This window comes from Amborella trichopoda, chromosome 9, assembly GCF_054954075.1.
Source record: "Amborella trichopoda isolate Santa Cruz 75 chromosome 9, AtrichopodaSantaCruz75HAP2 v2.0, whole genome shotgun sequence".
NCBI classification, from domain to species: Eukaryota; Viridiplantae; Streptophyta; class Magnoliopsida; order Amborellales; family Amborellaceae; genus Amborella; species Amborella trichopoda.
Genome location: NC_142344.1, coordinates 15,074,131 through 15,089,554, shown reverse-complemented (window position 1 = coordinate 15,089,554; position 15,424 = coordinate 15,074,131). Strand labels below are relative to the sequence as shown.

The 15,424-nt window shown below is 33.3% G+C and overlaps 1 protein-coding gene across 1 annotated transcript; it reads left to right on the top strand.

Moving 5' to 3' along the window:
• Positions 1-997: 997 nt before the first annotated feature.
• Positions 998-1,447, top strand: LOC105421840 (protein FAR1-RELATED SEQUENCE 5-like). The gene has a single exon (XM_011630803.1). It carries the CDS (start codon positions 998-1,000, stop codon positions 1,445-1,447), a length of 450 nt encoding a protein of 149 aa, XP_011629105.1.
• Positions 1,448-15,424: the final 13,977 nt, after the last annotated feature.

The following is a 15,424-nucleotide window of genomic DNA, read 5'->3' as shown; positions in this document are numbered from 1 at the left end:
CAAGATTTTTTTAAAAAAAAATGTTGAATGGCATCCATTGATGTTGCTCTGTGAAGTCATAATTTGGAGATTTTTTTAAAAAAAATTGTTGAATGGCATCCATTGATGTTGTTATGTGAAGTCATAATTTGGAGATTTTTTTAAAAAATATTGTTGAATGGCATCCATTGATGTTGCTATGTTACATTGATGTTGCTCTGTTAAGTGATTGCTTTATGTTCATTAGTTTTGTTTCCTTTCAATCATCAAGCTTTTTGGTTTGTCAATGGTTCAAACAGGGTGGAATTGATGATACTCGAATGGCATCCATTAATGTTGCTCTGTTAAGTGATTACTTTTCTTTCATTAGAATTTTTTTTTTTTTGTTAAAGTGTCGAATGGCATCTATTGATGTTGCTCTGTTAAGTGATTGCTTTATATTCATTAAGTTTGTTTCATTTCAATCATCAAGCATTTTGGTTTGTCAATGGTCCAAACAGGGTGGAATTGATATTGCTATGTGAAGTCATAATTTGGAAAATAAAATAAAATTTTAGTACTCGAATGACATCCATTAATGTTGCTCTGTTAAGTGATTGCTTTATCTTCACTAGTTTTGCTCCCTTTCAATCATCAAGAATATTGGTTTGTTAATGGTTCAAACAGGCGGAATTGATGTTGCTATGTGAAGTCATAACTTGGAGATTTTTTTTAAAAAAAGAATTGTTGAATGGCATCCATTGATGTTGCTTTGTTAAGAGATTGATTTTTTTTCATTAGGTTTGTTTCCTTTCATTCATCAAGCTTTTTGGTTTCTTAATGGTTCAAACACAGTAGAGTTGATGTTGCAAGAGAATAGAAATGGAAATTGTAAAATCATTTTTTAAAAAATATATGAAGTATTGAAGTCATTAATTGACAAAGATTTCGGGATTTGTGTAGGGTAATTTTAGCGCCTGAGATGGACCACACAATTTTAAAAAGTGTGGCATCTCCCACATGGTCAGAGAATGACAACATGGGAGATACTGTAGAGTTCATGGAGCAAGATCCCTTGCTTGCAACCCCGTACCCCAATAAGTTCACAAATCCTGAAAATGGGGAACATGCGTTGTCGTCCAAGGGGTCTGAAATAGAGGAACCCCGTATAAGAATGAAATTCAGTGATGAAAATGATGCATATGAATTTTACAAGGCTTTTGCATTGGTGGAAGGGTTTGGTATCAGAAAGGGAAGTACTCACACGAATAAGGACGGAAAGAGAATTGATAGGGAATATAAATGTTCTAAAGAAGGATTCCGTAGGGTGAAACAAGAGCAACCTAGAAAAATTTTCCCTGAGACAAGCTGTGGAAGTGATGCAAAGATGTGCATAAGCATAAATGCCAACAATGAGTGGGTTGTCACAAAGTTTGTTCAGGATCACAATCACTTACCTGTATCTCCACATAAAGCTCGACTCATCTGATTACACAGAACAATATTGGATGCGACAAAGACAATGATAAACTTCATGAGCTCTGCTTTGGTAAAATCTCGAAACATCTATGATATATTTTTAGAGCATGCTGGAGGGATTGATAATCTCCCTTGCTCACAAAAAGACATCGAAAACCAATTAGGAATCAATAGAAGAAAATTCTAAGGGGAAGATAGCAATCGTGCGATGGAATGGTTAATCGATATGAAGAGATCCAATTCATCTTTTTTCTATTAAGTGAAATTAGATGAAGAAGATCACATTGTCAGCCTACTATAGGTAGATGCCTTGTCAAGGGTGTTCTACCATCACTTCTCGGATGTGGTCACCTTTGATACCACATATAAGACAAATGCTTTTGGCATACCCTTTGCTCTCATACTTGGAGTGAATCACCACCTTAGTGCCACCTTAGTGCAAGATTTTTTGGGTTTGCCCTTATATTTGATGAGAAAGTGAAATCTTTTGTATGGGTATTTGAAAATTGGTTAGAGGCAATGGGTGGACGTCAACTCAGAGTAATTATCACCAATCAGGATCTTGCAATGACCGCTACATTGAGACAAGTTATGAATAAAAGCAAACATCATTATTGTAGGTGGCACATACATTCAAAGGTCGAAAAAAAAGTATGCCATGTCTTACGAAGGAGTCCAACTTTCCCAGAAATATTCAAAAATTGTATAATGAGCCAAACTGAGGAAGACTTTGAGTCAGAATGGAAATATCTTATTGAGAAATATGATCTTCAACAGAATGAATGAGTCAATAGATTGTACAGACGTCGAAAGCAATAGATTGATGCATACACAGCAGATGCATTCACAGTAGGTATGTCATCGACTTAGAGAAGCGAAGAAATGAATAAGCACTTCAAAATGTACGTGACTTCCAATACAAGCTTGCGCACATTGTTGGAAATTACTATAAACGTGTATGATAAAAAACTTCTGAAGATGAGAGAAAATGACTTAAAGAACAAGATATCTAAGCCTTTTTTGAGGACCACATGTGACATCCAGGCTCACGCTTCGAAGATATATACACACAAAGTTATGAAGTTGTTTGGAGAAGAAGTTGCATAATGAGTCAATTACATGAGTGAAATTATAAAAGACAATGACACAGTTGCAATCTTTAAGGTATCAAAACGCGAAAGTGGAATAAGGGCCTGTAATGTAGAGTTCAATTGTCACGACCAAACTTTTGTTTGTACTTGCCACATGTATGGGAGGTTGTGCATTATTTATAGGCATGGGATTAGGGTCTTGATGGTGAATAATATTTTTGAAATCCTATCGCATTACATAATAAAGAGGTGGACAAAAACATGTGATGAAAGGTGTTGTACTTGATGTTAGAATTTGTGGGAGCATAGAATGGAGAGAGAAGAAGAGAGAACACAACATTTACGTGGTTTATGCCGAAGCCTTACGTCTACGGATCCATAGTCTAACTGGCTACATCTTCATTATTTTGGATGAATGTTTACATCAATAAATACCTCTATATATAGAGGATCAAACAATTATATGAGATAAATACGGTATGATAACTTGATGACCAAGTAACTTGGTTTCTATCTTCTAAATACCTAACCTTATTAAGAGATGTATACATATATATCCATAATGATGTATATCAATATGAACCGGAGATATCCATATCGTAACACTCTCCCTTAAACTCAAGATGCTTTGATACAAAGCAGTTGGAGTTTGAACAATACTAAGTTGCCAAAAAAAAAGCAGTGATCAAATCCATGATCACTACTTTCTCTAGGGTCTTCTTCTCTGAAGATCTTCTCTCTTTCAGAGGATTCTTTTCCTTTTAGAGGCCTTTTCTTTTTAAAAGAAAAAGATCACCACATAGGATGGAGCAACGGAAAACTTCATCATCCAATAGGATTGAGTAACGAAAAACTCAATCATTGAAACATGGGCATCTGGAACAAACAGGATCAAGTAAACTCGATCATCACATAGGATGGAGTAACGGAAAACTCCATCATCGAACGGAATCAAGTAATGAAAAACTTGATCATCAACCAGGATCGAGAAATTCGATCATCTGCATCTCCTTATCTGAAGACGGAACTCTTGATCATCAACCATCACTTCTTTTTGCATACAAGTTGGTCTGAAATTTGTCATGGATTTTATCAAGGGAGAAGTTCGATCATCTAACAGGAGTTACTTAGAAGAGCCATCTGAAATTAGCAGTTCATAGAGAACTCAAGCAACAACATCGACCAAAAGGAAAATTTGTTTCCATGTGATTCAGTTTTGAGCATAAGGCCCACTCTCATCAATCACAAACTGCGCGGATCACAATCAGGAGAACTGTCTTATCTCTCTCTTTTTTTTCTTTTTATTTTTCTTTTTTTTTTTTGTCTCTCACACCGAATTTCATAAACTTGCATTGTCATTTAATCTATCGCTCCATTGAAAGACCAAATAATCCCAATTGCTAAAATTTAGGGGCTTCTTTCTTTGCTGCGCACACTGGACCTCTCTCTCGCTCTCTCTCTCTCTAGTAGGACTACTGTCACTCTCAAGATCTAAATAAAACCACTTCCTTCCATCTAACCCAAATAGTACTCCACACCCAAATAATACCTAGTTTCTTTCTCATGACTAACTACTCTCTTTCTCTCTCTCTACTGCTGAGCGCACTGCACACAAGGGGGAGATGGCTCCTCGTCTTCGTCATAGGCCTCAGTCAAGGTAAGCGTGTTCTACAGAGAGATCCATCCTAGTTCCTTTTGAACTTTAGGTGCTCTTTCAATTGCAATGCAAAGACGATGTCACCTGTTACTGTATCCGGTGCTTCATCAGCTTCACCCTGAAACACAACATTCTGGCCATTCTGCATTCCTGAAATCGGTATGGAATTTGTAGCATGAATGGGCAAAGAAACTAGAGACCTTCGATCTAATCTGAGAGTTGATGACTCTATTGCTCTATACCCTGTTAGAATTTGTGGGAGCATAGAATGGAGAGAGAAGAAAAGAGAACACAACATTTGCATGGCTCAGGCTGAAGCCTTACGTCCACGGATCCAATGTCTAACTGGCTATATCTTCATTATTTTATATGAATGTTTACAGCAATAAGTACATTTGTATATATATGACAATCACATAATTACATGAGATAAATATAATATGATAACTTGATGACCAAGTAACTTGGTTTCTATCTTCTCACTACCTAACCTTATCAAGAGATATATACCTATATATCCATAATGATGTATATCAATATGAACCTGAGATATCCATATCCTAACACTTGATGCTAATGGGAAACAAATTCAAGGTACCTCTGATCTACCCCATTCAATTCGTTTTAATGAGGTTTGTTAAGCCACTAGAGAACTAGCAGAGCATGCTTCAGAAAGTGTAGAACTCCATGCATTTATAATGTTTGAACTATCAAGTACACTTTTAAATGTTAAGGCTAAGATTGGGGGTGTGGTGTTACCAGATCGTGCTTTTAAGACCCCTTGCAGTAGTCATAAAGAGAATATGATTGTCGGCAATAGCAACGGAGTCGAGGTTAAGGGACATGCATGCTATAACATCCTTGAGCCCCCTCGGGCACGAACAAAGGGGAGACCTACCAATGATAGATATGTATCTCAAGCTGAGATAGAAGCAGAGAAAAGGAATTGTCCATCTCTCACACGTTCAAAGTATGAATGAACTATTCCTCATCGTACTCCATGTGATTTTAATATGAATTCTTTAAATATTAATATTTGAAATGGGTTTTCTTTGTTTAGGTTAAATGTAAATATAAGATGCACGGATGGGTCATGTGAGAATATGGAACATGCTGAGTAATGGTAAGAATTTTTAGAGATTTGCATTATATTCAGTAAAATAGTATTTTTTGCGTTGAATTTGCATTGTAAGAAATTTGTTTGCATTGAAATTCTAATGCTTGTGTGGTTGTTGATAATGTAGGTAAAACATATTTCTTATGCTTATGTGGATGCAAAGGGTGTTGTTCTTTTGCATCAAAAGTTGGCTGGTAAATAATATTTCTTATCGTGTAGTTTATTCATAAATTTACCTTATTTAAGCATTGTGGTACTTCTATCCATGCATGTATTACTTACTGATGGTCATATAGTTGCAAACACCGATTGATGGAGGACTTCACATTTCACTTGATGTTTCCAAGTCATAAAACAATGCCTACACTACCTCCAATGAATTTACCTTGTTTCATGGTTATTACTTGCATGTCCATCCACAATAGATGGTGGTAGTGGTAGATTAGATTAGAATGTAGTGAGGTGAATATTTTAATTATTTGTAAACTTTAATACTACACCTTTTGGAGGGTGTTCCTTTTGGAGCCATTTGACATGTTTTTCTCTTATGGGACCATGTATCATTTACTTTTTATGGATGTCTTCGAACTTTGACAGTGTGAAATTGGTTTGTTTTAATTAGCAATGTGAAATTGGTTTGTGGTGTGTTCATTGTTTGTATTGATTTGTTATCTTAGGGCTGTCTCATTATCTTGGGATAGTGCCTAATTGGGTTTGGAATTTATGACAGGTTTTGTATGGTATATACCTCGAAAAACCAAAAATATGGCAGCAGTGCCCAATTGGGTTTGGAATTTACGACAAGTTTTGTATGATATATGGATTGAAAAACCAAAACTATGGCAGCACTGCCCAATTGGGTTTGAAATTTATGACAGGTTTTGTATGATATATGGCGTGAAAAACCAAAAATATGGCAGCAGTGCCCAATTGGATTTGGAATTTACGATAGGTTTTCACAGACGCATTCTTTTAACATGTGGGTACCTAGCATGTTACTCACAGGTTTATTATGGCAATTTTGCACAAATGTATTTAAGGGCTTGTTTGGGTACATGCACTTTAAGGTATGAATTTCTAATATCTTGGATTTTTCCAAAATCCACCGTTTGGATCGCTTAACGACTAGGATACTTAAAATCAGGAAAATCAAAATCATGGAAATAAGACCTACTTTTCCATGATTTCATTTGCACATCAAAACTTGTTTTTTTGCATTTCCAAAGCCTATGGATTTCACTCATTGGTTCCCTCCACCCAAAACATAGGGAGCATTTGGTAGGTATGAAAATTTTAGAGAGAGAAAGTACCTAAATTTTTTAAAGAGAGAAACTATTTCAAAACTTTTAGAGAGAAAAGCTATCTCAAATTTAATTTTTAGAGAGAGAAAGTACCAATTTTATTTAGAGAAATGAACTATCTCAAAATTTTAGATATAGAAACTATCTCACATTTTAACTTTTAGAGAGAGAAAGTATGTTAAAATTTTAGAGAGAGAAAGTACGAAGATGTTTTAGAGAGATAAACTATCTCAAAATTTTAGAGAGAGAAACTATCTCATATTTTAAGTTTTAGAGAGAAATTATCATATTTTAAAGAGAAAGTACATGAAAATTTTTAGAGAGAGAAACTATCTCAATTTTTTAGAGAAAGAAACTTTTCAAAATTTTCAAAGAGGGAAACAATCTCATATTTTAATTTTTAGAGAGAAAAATCATATTCAATTTTAGAGAGAGTACCTAAAAAGTTTTAGAAATAGAAACTATCTCAAAAATTTTTAGAGAGACAAACTATATCAAATCTTAAGTTTTATAGAGAGAAAGTATTCTTAAAATTATAGAGAGAGAAAATATTCTTAAACTTTTAGATAGAAACTATTATAAATTTTAGAAAGAGAAACGGCCAAAAAAAAAATTAGAGCGAAATATCTTGTTTTATAGAGAGATAAACTATCTCGAATTTTGAGTTTTAGAGGGAAACTATCTCGAATTTTGAATTTTAAAAACAGAAAATATATGGAAATTTTAGAAATAGAAATTATATCAAATTTTAGAGAGAAAAACCACCTAAAAATTTTTAAAGATAGAAACTATTTCAAATTTTTTGGAGAGAGAAACTATCGCAAAATTTATGTTTTAGAGAGAAAAGGTATATTAAAACTTTTAAGAGATAAATTGTATCAAATTTTAAATAGAGAAAGTGCATGAAATTTTTAGAGAGAGAAACTATTTCAAAAAAAAATTAGAGAGAGAAACTATCTCAAAATTTAAGTTTTAGAGAGAAAAAGTATCGCAAATTTTTAACTTTAGACAGAGAAAGTATACAAAAATTTAGCGAGAAAATCAAATTTTAAAGAGAGCAACTATTTCAAAATTTTAGAGAGACAAACCATATCAAATAATAGAGAGAGAAACTATCTCAAAAAATTTATAGATACACTATCCCCAATTTTGAGTTTTAGAAAGAGAAAGTATATAAAATTTTTAGAAAGAGAATTTATGTCAAGTTTTGTTATCAAACAATGGACATAGAAGTGATTGTAAGGAATCCATGAATTTTATATACTTTATCCAAACAAAAGATTTAAGGAATCCATGACACAAATCATTGATATTGAAAATCCATAGATTTCTTTTGATTTCAAATATCTAATATTCCTGATTTCCTCCTAGCCAAATAAGGCCTTAAAGGGACATGCCTTTCTCGAGTTGTTTCGATTCTCAAATTAACACGCTGGACCAGCTCTAAGTCAAATAAGCGGCCACATGTCGATATCTATTTTAAACTCTGCTGTCCATATCTCACTCCCTATATTTCATTGCACAAACAAGTGTGTGCTGTCCAACATGTGAATGATAAATTTTTGAGAAGCGGGTAATGATGCATTTAGACTCACAATAAATTGAGCCATTGGAACATCACTACAAACCAACACCAGAAACAAATTACATATATATACATAAAAGTTCTGTAATACCTGACCACTATAATGAAATCGAAGTCTTTGTTTTTCTATAAGAATAGAAGCGTCTCAACGAAGACTGAAGTATATAAGACTACATAGAAAATTTGCACACAATTTGAAGGGCAATGACTGAAAACACATGCAACTGTAAGAAAGAATGACATATTTTCACATGGCTGAATTTCAGCTTTTATTGCACATTTTTTTTATAGCCCTCAATAAATGGCACAATCGCACTGGCCATAGTTCAAATGATCAATCCACCCATTTAAATAATTCTAGATGCTTGAACTCTCGTTCGCTATCAATGCACAATAAAAAATCAATACATAATGTCCTTGAGATAATATCCTTGAATTAGAATTGAATGGCAAATAATATATATTTACATTACCAAAAGAACCCTTTTGTTACTTTCAACTACAACATTTTTTGTAAAAGGAGAATAAGTTGAATTCTACAAAAGGAATAATTACATTAATAAGAAGGCAACCCTTAGTAAAAAAGCAATTCCAAGTCAGAAAGTATCACATGTTTCTAATATGGACTATAAAAATAAAAAAGATGAATGCAAGCAATTACACATTTATTATACACAAAAAATACAAAAATTGTTGCAAACGCCCAAAGGCACCGAGTAAGAATTGATGCATGCGCCCTATGGCAACGAGTATCATATCATTGCCAACACTTGTTTCTTGATTGAGCATGACACATTCTTCTGATTCTTGCATTGGATTCCACGGCCGTGTATTGCGATGTCTTAAATTGACATTTTCCACGACGGTATTATATTCATCACACCATTGGGAGAGCCCACATATGTGACATTTATAGTACATCCTGTTCGGGTTATTTTGGCTTGTTGATGGGTTTTTAGCACAATTTATACTGCACTTTGGGCATCGTCGAATTGTTTATCCTCAATTACTTATAGAATCAGATGACATTGTTAGGGCATACAATAATCGCAACCACACTATGAAGGACTCAATAAGTACGTATTTCAAACACATCGTAACATTCATTGCAAATATATCAATAATAATTTTAACAATAACCACAACAACAACAACCATCACCACCTCTATGATGAGGCTCAGAACACTCAATAGAGCAACATCAATTCCACCTTGTTTGAACCATTAAGAAACCAATATTCATGATGATTGAAAGGAAACAAACCTAATGAAAAAAAAAATCAATCACTTAACAAAGCAACATCAATGCATGCCATTTGACAATTTAAAAAAAAAAATTTCTCCAAATTATGACTTCACAGAGCAACATCAATTCCACCCTGTTTGAACCATTAACAAACCAATATTCTTGATGATTGAAAGGAAACAAAACGAATGAACATAAAGAAATCATTTAACAGAGCAACATTAATGGATGCCATTCGAGTATTAATTTTTTTTTTTTTTTTGTCCAAATTATGACTTCACAGAGCAACATCAATTCCACCCTGTTTGAACCATTAACAAACCAATATTCTTGATGATTGAAAGGAAACAAAACTAGTGAACATAAAGCAATCACTTAACAGAGCGACATTAATAGATGCCATTTGAATATTAATTTTTTTTTTTTTTTTTTCCAAATTATAACTTCACAGAGCAACATCAATTCCACTCTGTTTGAACTATTGACAAACCAAAATGCTTCATGATTGAAACGAAACAAACCTGATGAATATAAAGTAATCACTTCACAGAGCAACATCACCTTGTTTGAACCATTGACAAACCAAAATGCTTGATGATTGAAAGTAAACAAACCTAATGAAAGAAAATCAATCACTTAACAGAGCAACATCAATGGATGCCATTCGACAATTTATAAAAATAAAAATAAAATCTCCAAATTATGACTTCATAGAGCAACATCAATTCCACCCTGTTTGAACAATTAACAAACCAACAAGCTTGATGATTGAAAGTAAACAAACTTAATGAAAAAAAATCAATCACTTAACGGAGCAACATCAATGGATGCCATTTGACAATTTAAAAAAAAAAAATCTCCAAATTATGACTTCACAGAGCAATATCAACTTCACCCTAATTGAACCATTAAGAAACCAAATAGCTTCATACAAAGCTATTATGTGAAGTTAAAAATAAAAACCCTAAATTGACAAACCTATAAGCAATGAAGAAAAAGCCCTAATATGTGAAGTCATAAAATGAAACCAATTTGGCATTAATCCATTCCTTCGTTGTGCTCTGTGGAGAAAGAGAGGTGCTTTGCTTTCTTTGTCTTGTTGCCCAAATGAGAGAGAGAGAGAGAGAGAGAGAGAGAGAGATGGCCTTGTCTGGTTGAGCTCTAGAGAGAGAGAGAGAGAGATGGCCTTGTCTGGTTGAGCTCTAGAGAGAGAGAGAGAGAGATAGGTTTTGCAGTAGAGGGAGAGAGCCTCCTTCAGCGTGATGGAGTTTTACTAAGTTGAGAGAGAGGGGTTTCGACAGAGGAATTTTACTTAGATGAGCAAGAGGGGTTTCGGCAGAGGAGTAACTAAATAGAAGAAATAATTAAGACATATATATTAACATTTATACAATAAAGTTGTAAGACTTACATGATAGTCTTGAAGAAACAAATGATATACCAACAAAGTGGTTCCTCTTCTTCAAAAGACTCAAACAACTTAAGCAAAGCTTACAGTCAAACAATAAGAAAGACCCAGACAAGCAAACACTAAGACACTCCCAAGATAATGTGCTCTCTCCTTTGGTTTGGCCTCCTTATATAGAGAATGAGGGGTCGGATTTCAAATGGTTTCAAATCCGCACAGACACACAAAAAGTAAGATGCTTTGGAAAAGTCATAATGCCTTTAATAAAAGAAAAAGTAAAAGTAATATTCTTCTATTGTGACCAATTTGTCGGTAGCAATAATGCTCCTTTTTCTGTAGAAACAGTAACCAACTTATCGGTGCTCTTCATTATAAATTTAGGTACACGTGTCCTAAATGTATTTGGAGTCGTACCTTTCCTTGCTCTTAATTCAATGTGGAGAATGTAATCCCTGCACAGTCATTGCCATTTAACGGGCTATAAACCGTCGTTTCTTTGTCTTTTGTTGGAGTTGATATTTTGTCTTCTTTTTCTTCCTGGGCTAATAGCAGCTTCTTTCTAAGCTCAGCTTTTGATAGTGTAGGGTTTTTATGTTGCATTAATGTAATGTATTAAGAAAAACTCATATTAGAACTCGGTGAGGAAGAGGGTATCATTTTCATGTGAATATTCTCTGGGTTCAGGGAATCATTCTTGTAACTATCCCACCATTTTATTGATATCTGTCGGCGTAATTCCGGGATATAATACCATTGATCCCTGTCATCCTCAGAGAGCTGATATGCTCATTTTAATATCAAGGGGACATGATATAAGGCCATAAAATATGATGATAGTCTCTTTTTTTTAGACTATTTTTATTATAATCAGAGAATTTTCTCTGTGAAATTTGTAATTTTTGAGAAAGTATCTGGCTACATGATCTCCATAACATAAACCAACTTTTAAACCAGTTAGGAAACTCTATTGATTCAGTTCTTTTAAATTGTACGTATAAGTTATGTGTGGTTTTTGTATTTTGGTAGGCAAAAACCTCATCCCATGCCTTTATATATTCAAAATAATAGTAGGATTTATTTTTAAATCCTTTAGTATTCAACATCCTTGGCTTTAAAGGATTTAATCCCAGGCTCTATAAGATATGATTTTATGGATTTGAAATTTCGACTATGCTATTTCAAAGTCATTATTTCTATAATGGTGTACTATAGACATCGAACATGTTTTCATCAGTATGGTTTCATACCATTCTCTACAATTGTCTCCCATATTGGGCTGAAGGTGATTGCATAAGTATATAGTTGCTATCTCAATAGGGTCCTTTTCCCTGTGATCATTTTCAATAATTATCAACGGTATATATGTTGTTTCAAGGAACGGGGTTCTATTTGCACTTTGATTATTTGTACTTATAGCGGATTGTTGGGGAGATAGATCAATCTCCTGAACTTGCTTTCGTATTAAAGATTTTTTAGTAGATTGGGAAGCTGGGCTTTTTCCCAAGCTAGAACTATGTGAGGCTAGACTTTTTTTTGGATTATTATATGGGGCCAGGCTCTTGCCTTGGCTGAGAACTATATCCATTAGCTGATATTGGCTTCTCCTTCCCTTCCTTAAAAAATTCTCGAGTCAAAAAGTCAGGAAAATGGTTATGTTTACCATTAATATGCTCAACATCAAAATCAAACTAGGAAAGAAATCCTTGCCAACAAGCAAAAAAAATTTTTGCAACGAGATTTTTTATGTCTTTCTCAAGAATATCTTTAGCAGATTTGCAATCAGTTCGAATGAGAAATTTTTTATTAAGTAAATCACTTTGAAATGTAGTTACACAATGATCTATGACTAAGATTTCTTTTTTGACAGTGCAATAGTTTTATAGAGCAGGATTCCAGGGTTTGGAAGTAAACCGTACTAACTGTTCTTGGTTTTGGGATTTCTGTTTCAGTATTCCTCCTAATTCTAGTTCAGAAACGTCCATTTCAATAATTTTGAAAGCTATAGGATCCGATAATGCTAAGCAGGGTAATTCTTTAGCTTTTAATTTTAGTTTTTTAACAGTCATTGTATGTTCATTTGTTCAACCAGGAGAGTTCTTTTTTTACCTTTGAAATAAAGGTTTAGCATCTAAAGCCAAGTCTTTGTAAAAGTCAGATATCAAGGAATCTTTGTAATTCAATTTTGTCTTTAATAATATCCGGGAATTTTGATGCAAATTCACTTGCCCTGTCGATAGGAATAATCCTTCCTTGGAAAATATTATTTCCAAGAAACCTTATTTTTATTTTAAAAAGGTTTATCTTTTTTGCTGAAACAACTAATCCAACATTTTTTATAGCTTTCAAAAATATTTTTAGATGTTTCCAATGTTGGTCAATGGTTTCTGAATAAACGAGCACATCATCAATGTAAACAATCATAAATTTAGTATAGGGATTAAAAATGTTGTTCATGATATTTTGGAATTCAGAAGGCGCATTTTTCAAACCAAAAGGCATGACATTCCATTCATAATGCCGAATGGAACATTGAAAGCAGTTGTATATCTATCTTTTTCTAATATCTGAATCTGCCAATATCCTGATTTTAAATCAAATTTTGAGAAAATACAAGCATTGATCAATCTATCTAAGAGATCTCTTTTATTTGGTATGGGATATCGAATCCATCTCAACGCTTTGTTTAAAGGTTTGTAATTTATAACCAGTCGAAGAGCTCCCCTTTCAATTTCGGAAGCTTTTTCAACATAGAAAGATGCACAACTTCATGGTGAGGAACTTTTTATGATAAGTTTCTTATCAAGTAATTCTTGTATTTCAGTTTTACAAATTGTCAGGAGCCTACTATTCATTTGAATAGGTCTAGCTTTAGCAGGAATTATTTGTTCATTAAAATCTGGTTCATAAGGAAGCTCAATAATATGATGTTCCTACTCCAAAAAGCGTTAGGAAAATCAGCACATATTTCTTGTTCCAGCATTAGTTTAAAATTGCTGATTTTATTGTGCATCTGGGATGTCATAAGCTTTTCATCAATGGTTTTATATTTGACTTCTTCTTTTAAATGAAAAAAGAATTTTTTCTTTGTAGATATTTTATTTTTAATATTATTTATCTCATGGACTCTGGGTTTATCTATAAATTCAAATTTTACCTCATGTCCCTCAATATCAGCTTTTATTCCAATGTTATCAATTTTTATAGGATAAAGCATATTTAAGAAAAGAGTTCCAAGTATAACCGGTTGGCTTAACCTTTAACCATGATAAATAGAAATTTAAAGCATGCACCATTATTATAGACCGCAGCATCAGATAGTTTATAGTTTATCAACATATTGCTTCCGTCAACGGTGTTTAAGACCTGTGTTATTTTGCTAAAGTATTTTTTTGGAATTAGGCCTTCATTTATACAATTCAAATCTGCCCCTGAATCTATGAGAGCAGTGGTTTGGAAAGTATATTCTTTTTGGACAACTATTTTAACAATGGTGAACCATCTCTGGGTTATGACTTTGTCTAACAGATTCACATATTCATAGTTTTCTAACATATTAAATTTAGTTGAAGTGTTAGGAATATCATTTTCTAGAACTTTAGGGAAAGTATCTTCGGCTTCAGGAGGAAGAAGATTATGATGGTAATCAACTATCAGGTTTCTGAATTCTTCTTCAGTATTCTCATTATGATTATCTTCTTTTCCAAAAAAGGTATTTGCCAATTATAAGATTTGAACTCTAGTTTTTAGAGTTATAACTTCATTGCGTACTTCATTTATCTTACCTTTTAACTCGGGGATCAAAGGTTCCCTTTGAGTTTGTGTTTGTTTTTTTACTCTCTTTAGAATATCAGTAAAACTATAGTCTTCCCTAATAGGGATGGGAGATGGTTTAAGAGTAGTGGAACTGGAAGGTTCTTTGGCCATATTTATATATTGCATCAAGGCATCTTTTTTAGTCTCTAGGTCGCTTATTTTACCAATTAAGTCTATGATTAAATTTTCTTCTTTTGCTAGTGTGCTTAAGTTTAAACCATGCATATCAGTAGTAGCCTTTAAAAAATTACACTGGTAGTTATTATCAAGCATATCCTCGGAATCTGAATCAGAGTCTGCGCTTGTAAAGATCAAATCTTCATCATCTATCTCCCCAATAAGTATTTCACTATCAGAGTTAGAAGACTCATCAGAGGCATCTCTTTTTATTAAGAGGATTTCAAATAATTGTTTTTTAATAACTAAATCTATTTCAACTGCATTAATTTTCTTTTTCACTCTGCATTTATTTTTATAATGTCCTACCTTCCTGCAATTGTAGCAAACTGGTATTTTTCTTTTTCTCCTTTGTTTAAAAGAATGGTCTTATAAATTTCTTTTAGGAAAAGTATATTTCTCCCTCTTGAATATTTAGACTTTGTTTTACGTAAGTTTTTATATTTTTGTTTATGGGTAGGATTGGAAGTAGGCAAAGTGTTATACCCGAATTGTTTGCAAAAATCTCCTAATTTCTTTTTCTCAGTCATTCTTTGCTTTTCTAATTGTCTTCTCAATTGTAGGTCTGTGCATAATGCAAGACCTTCATCAC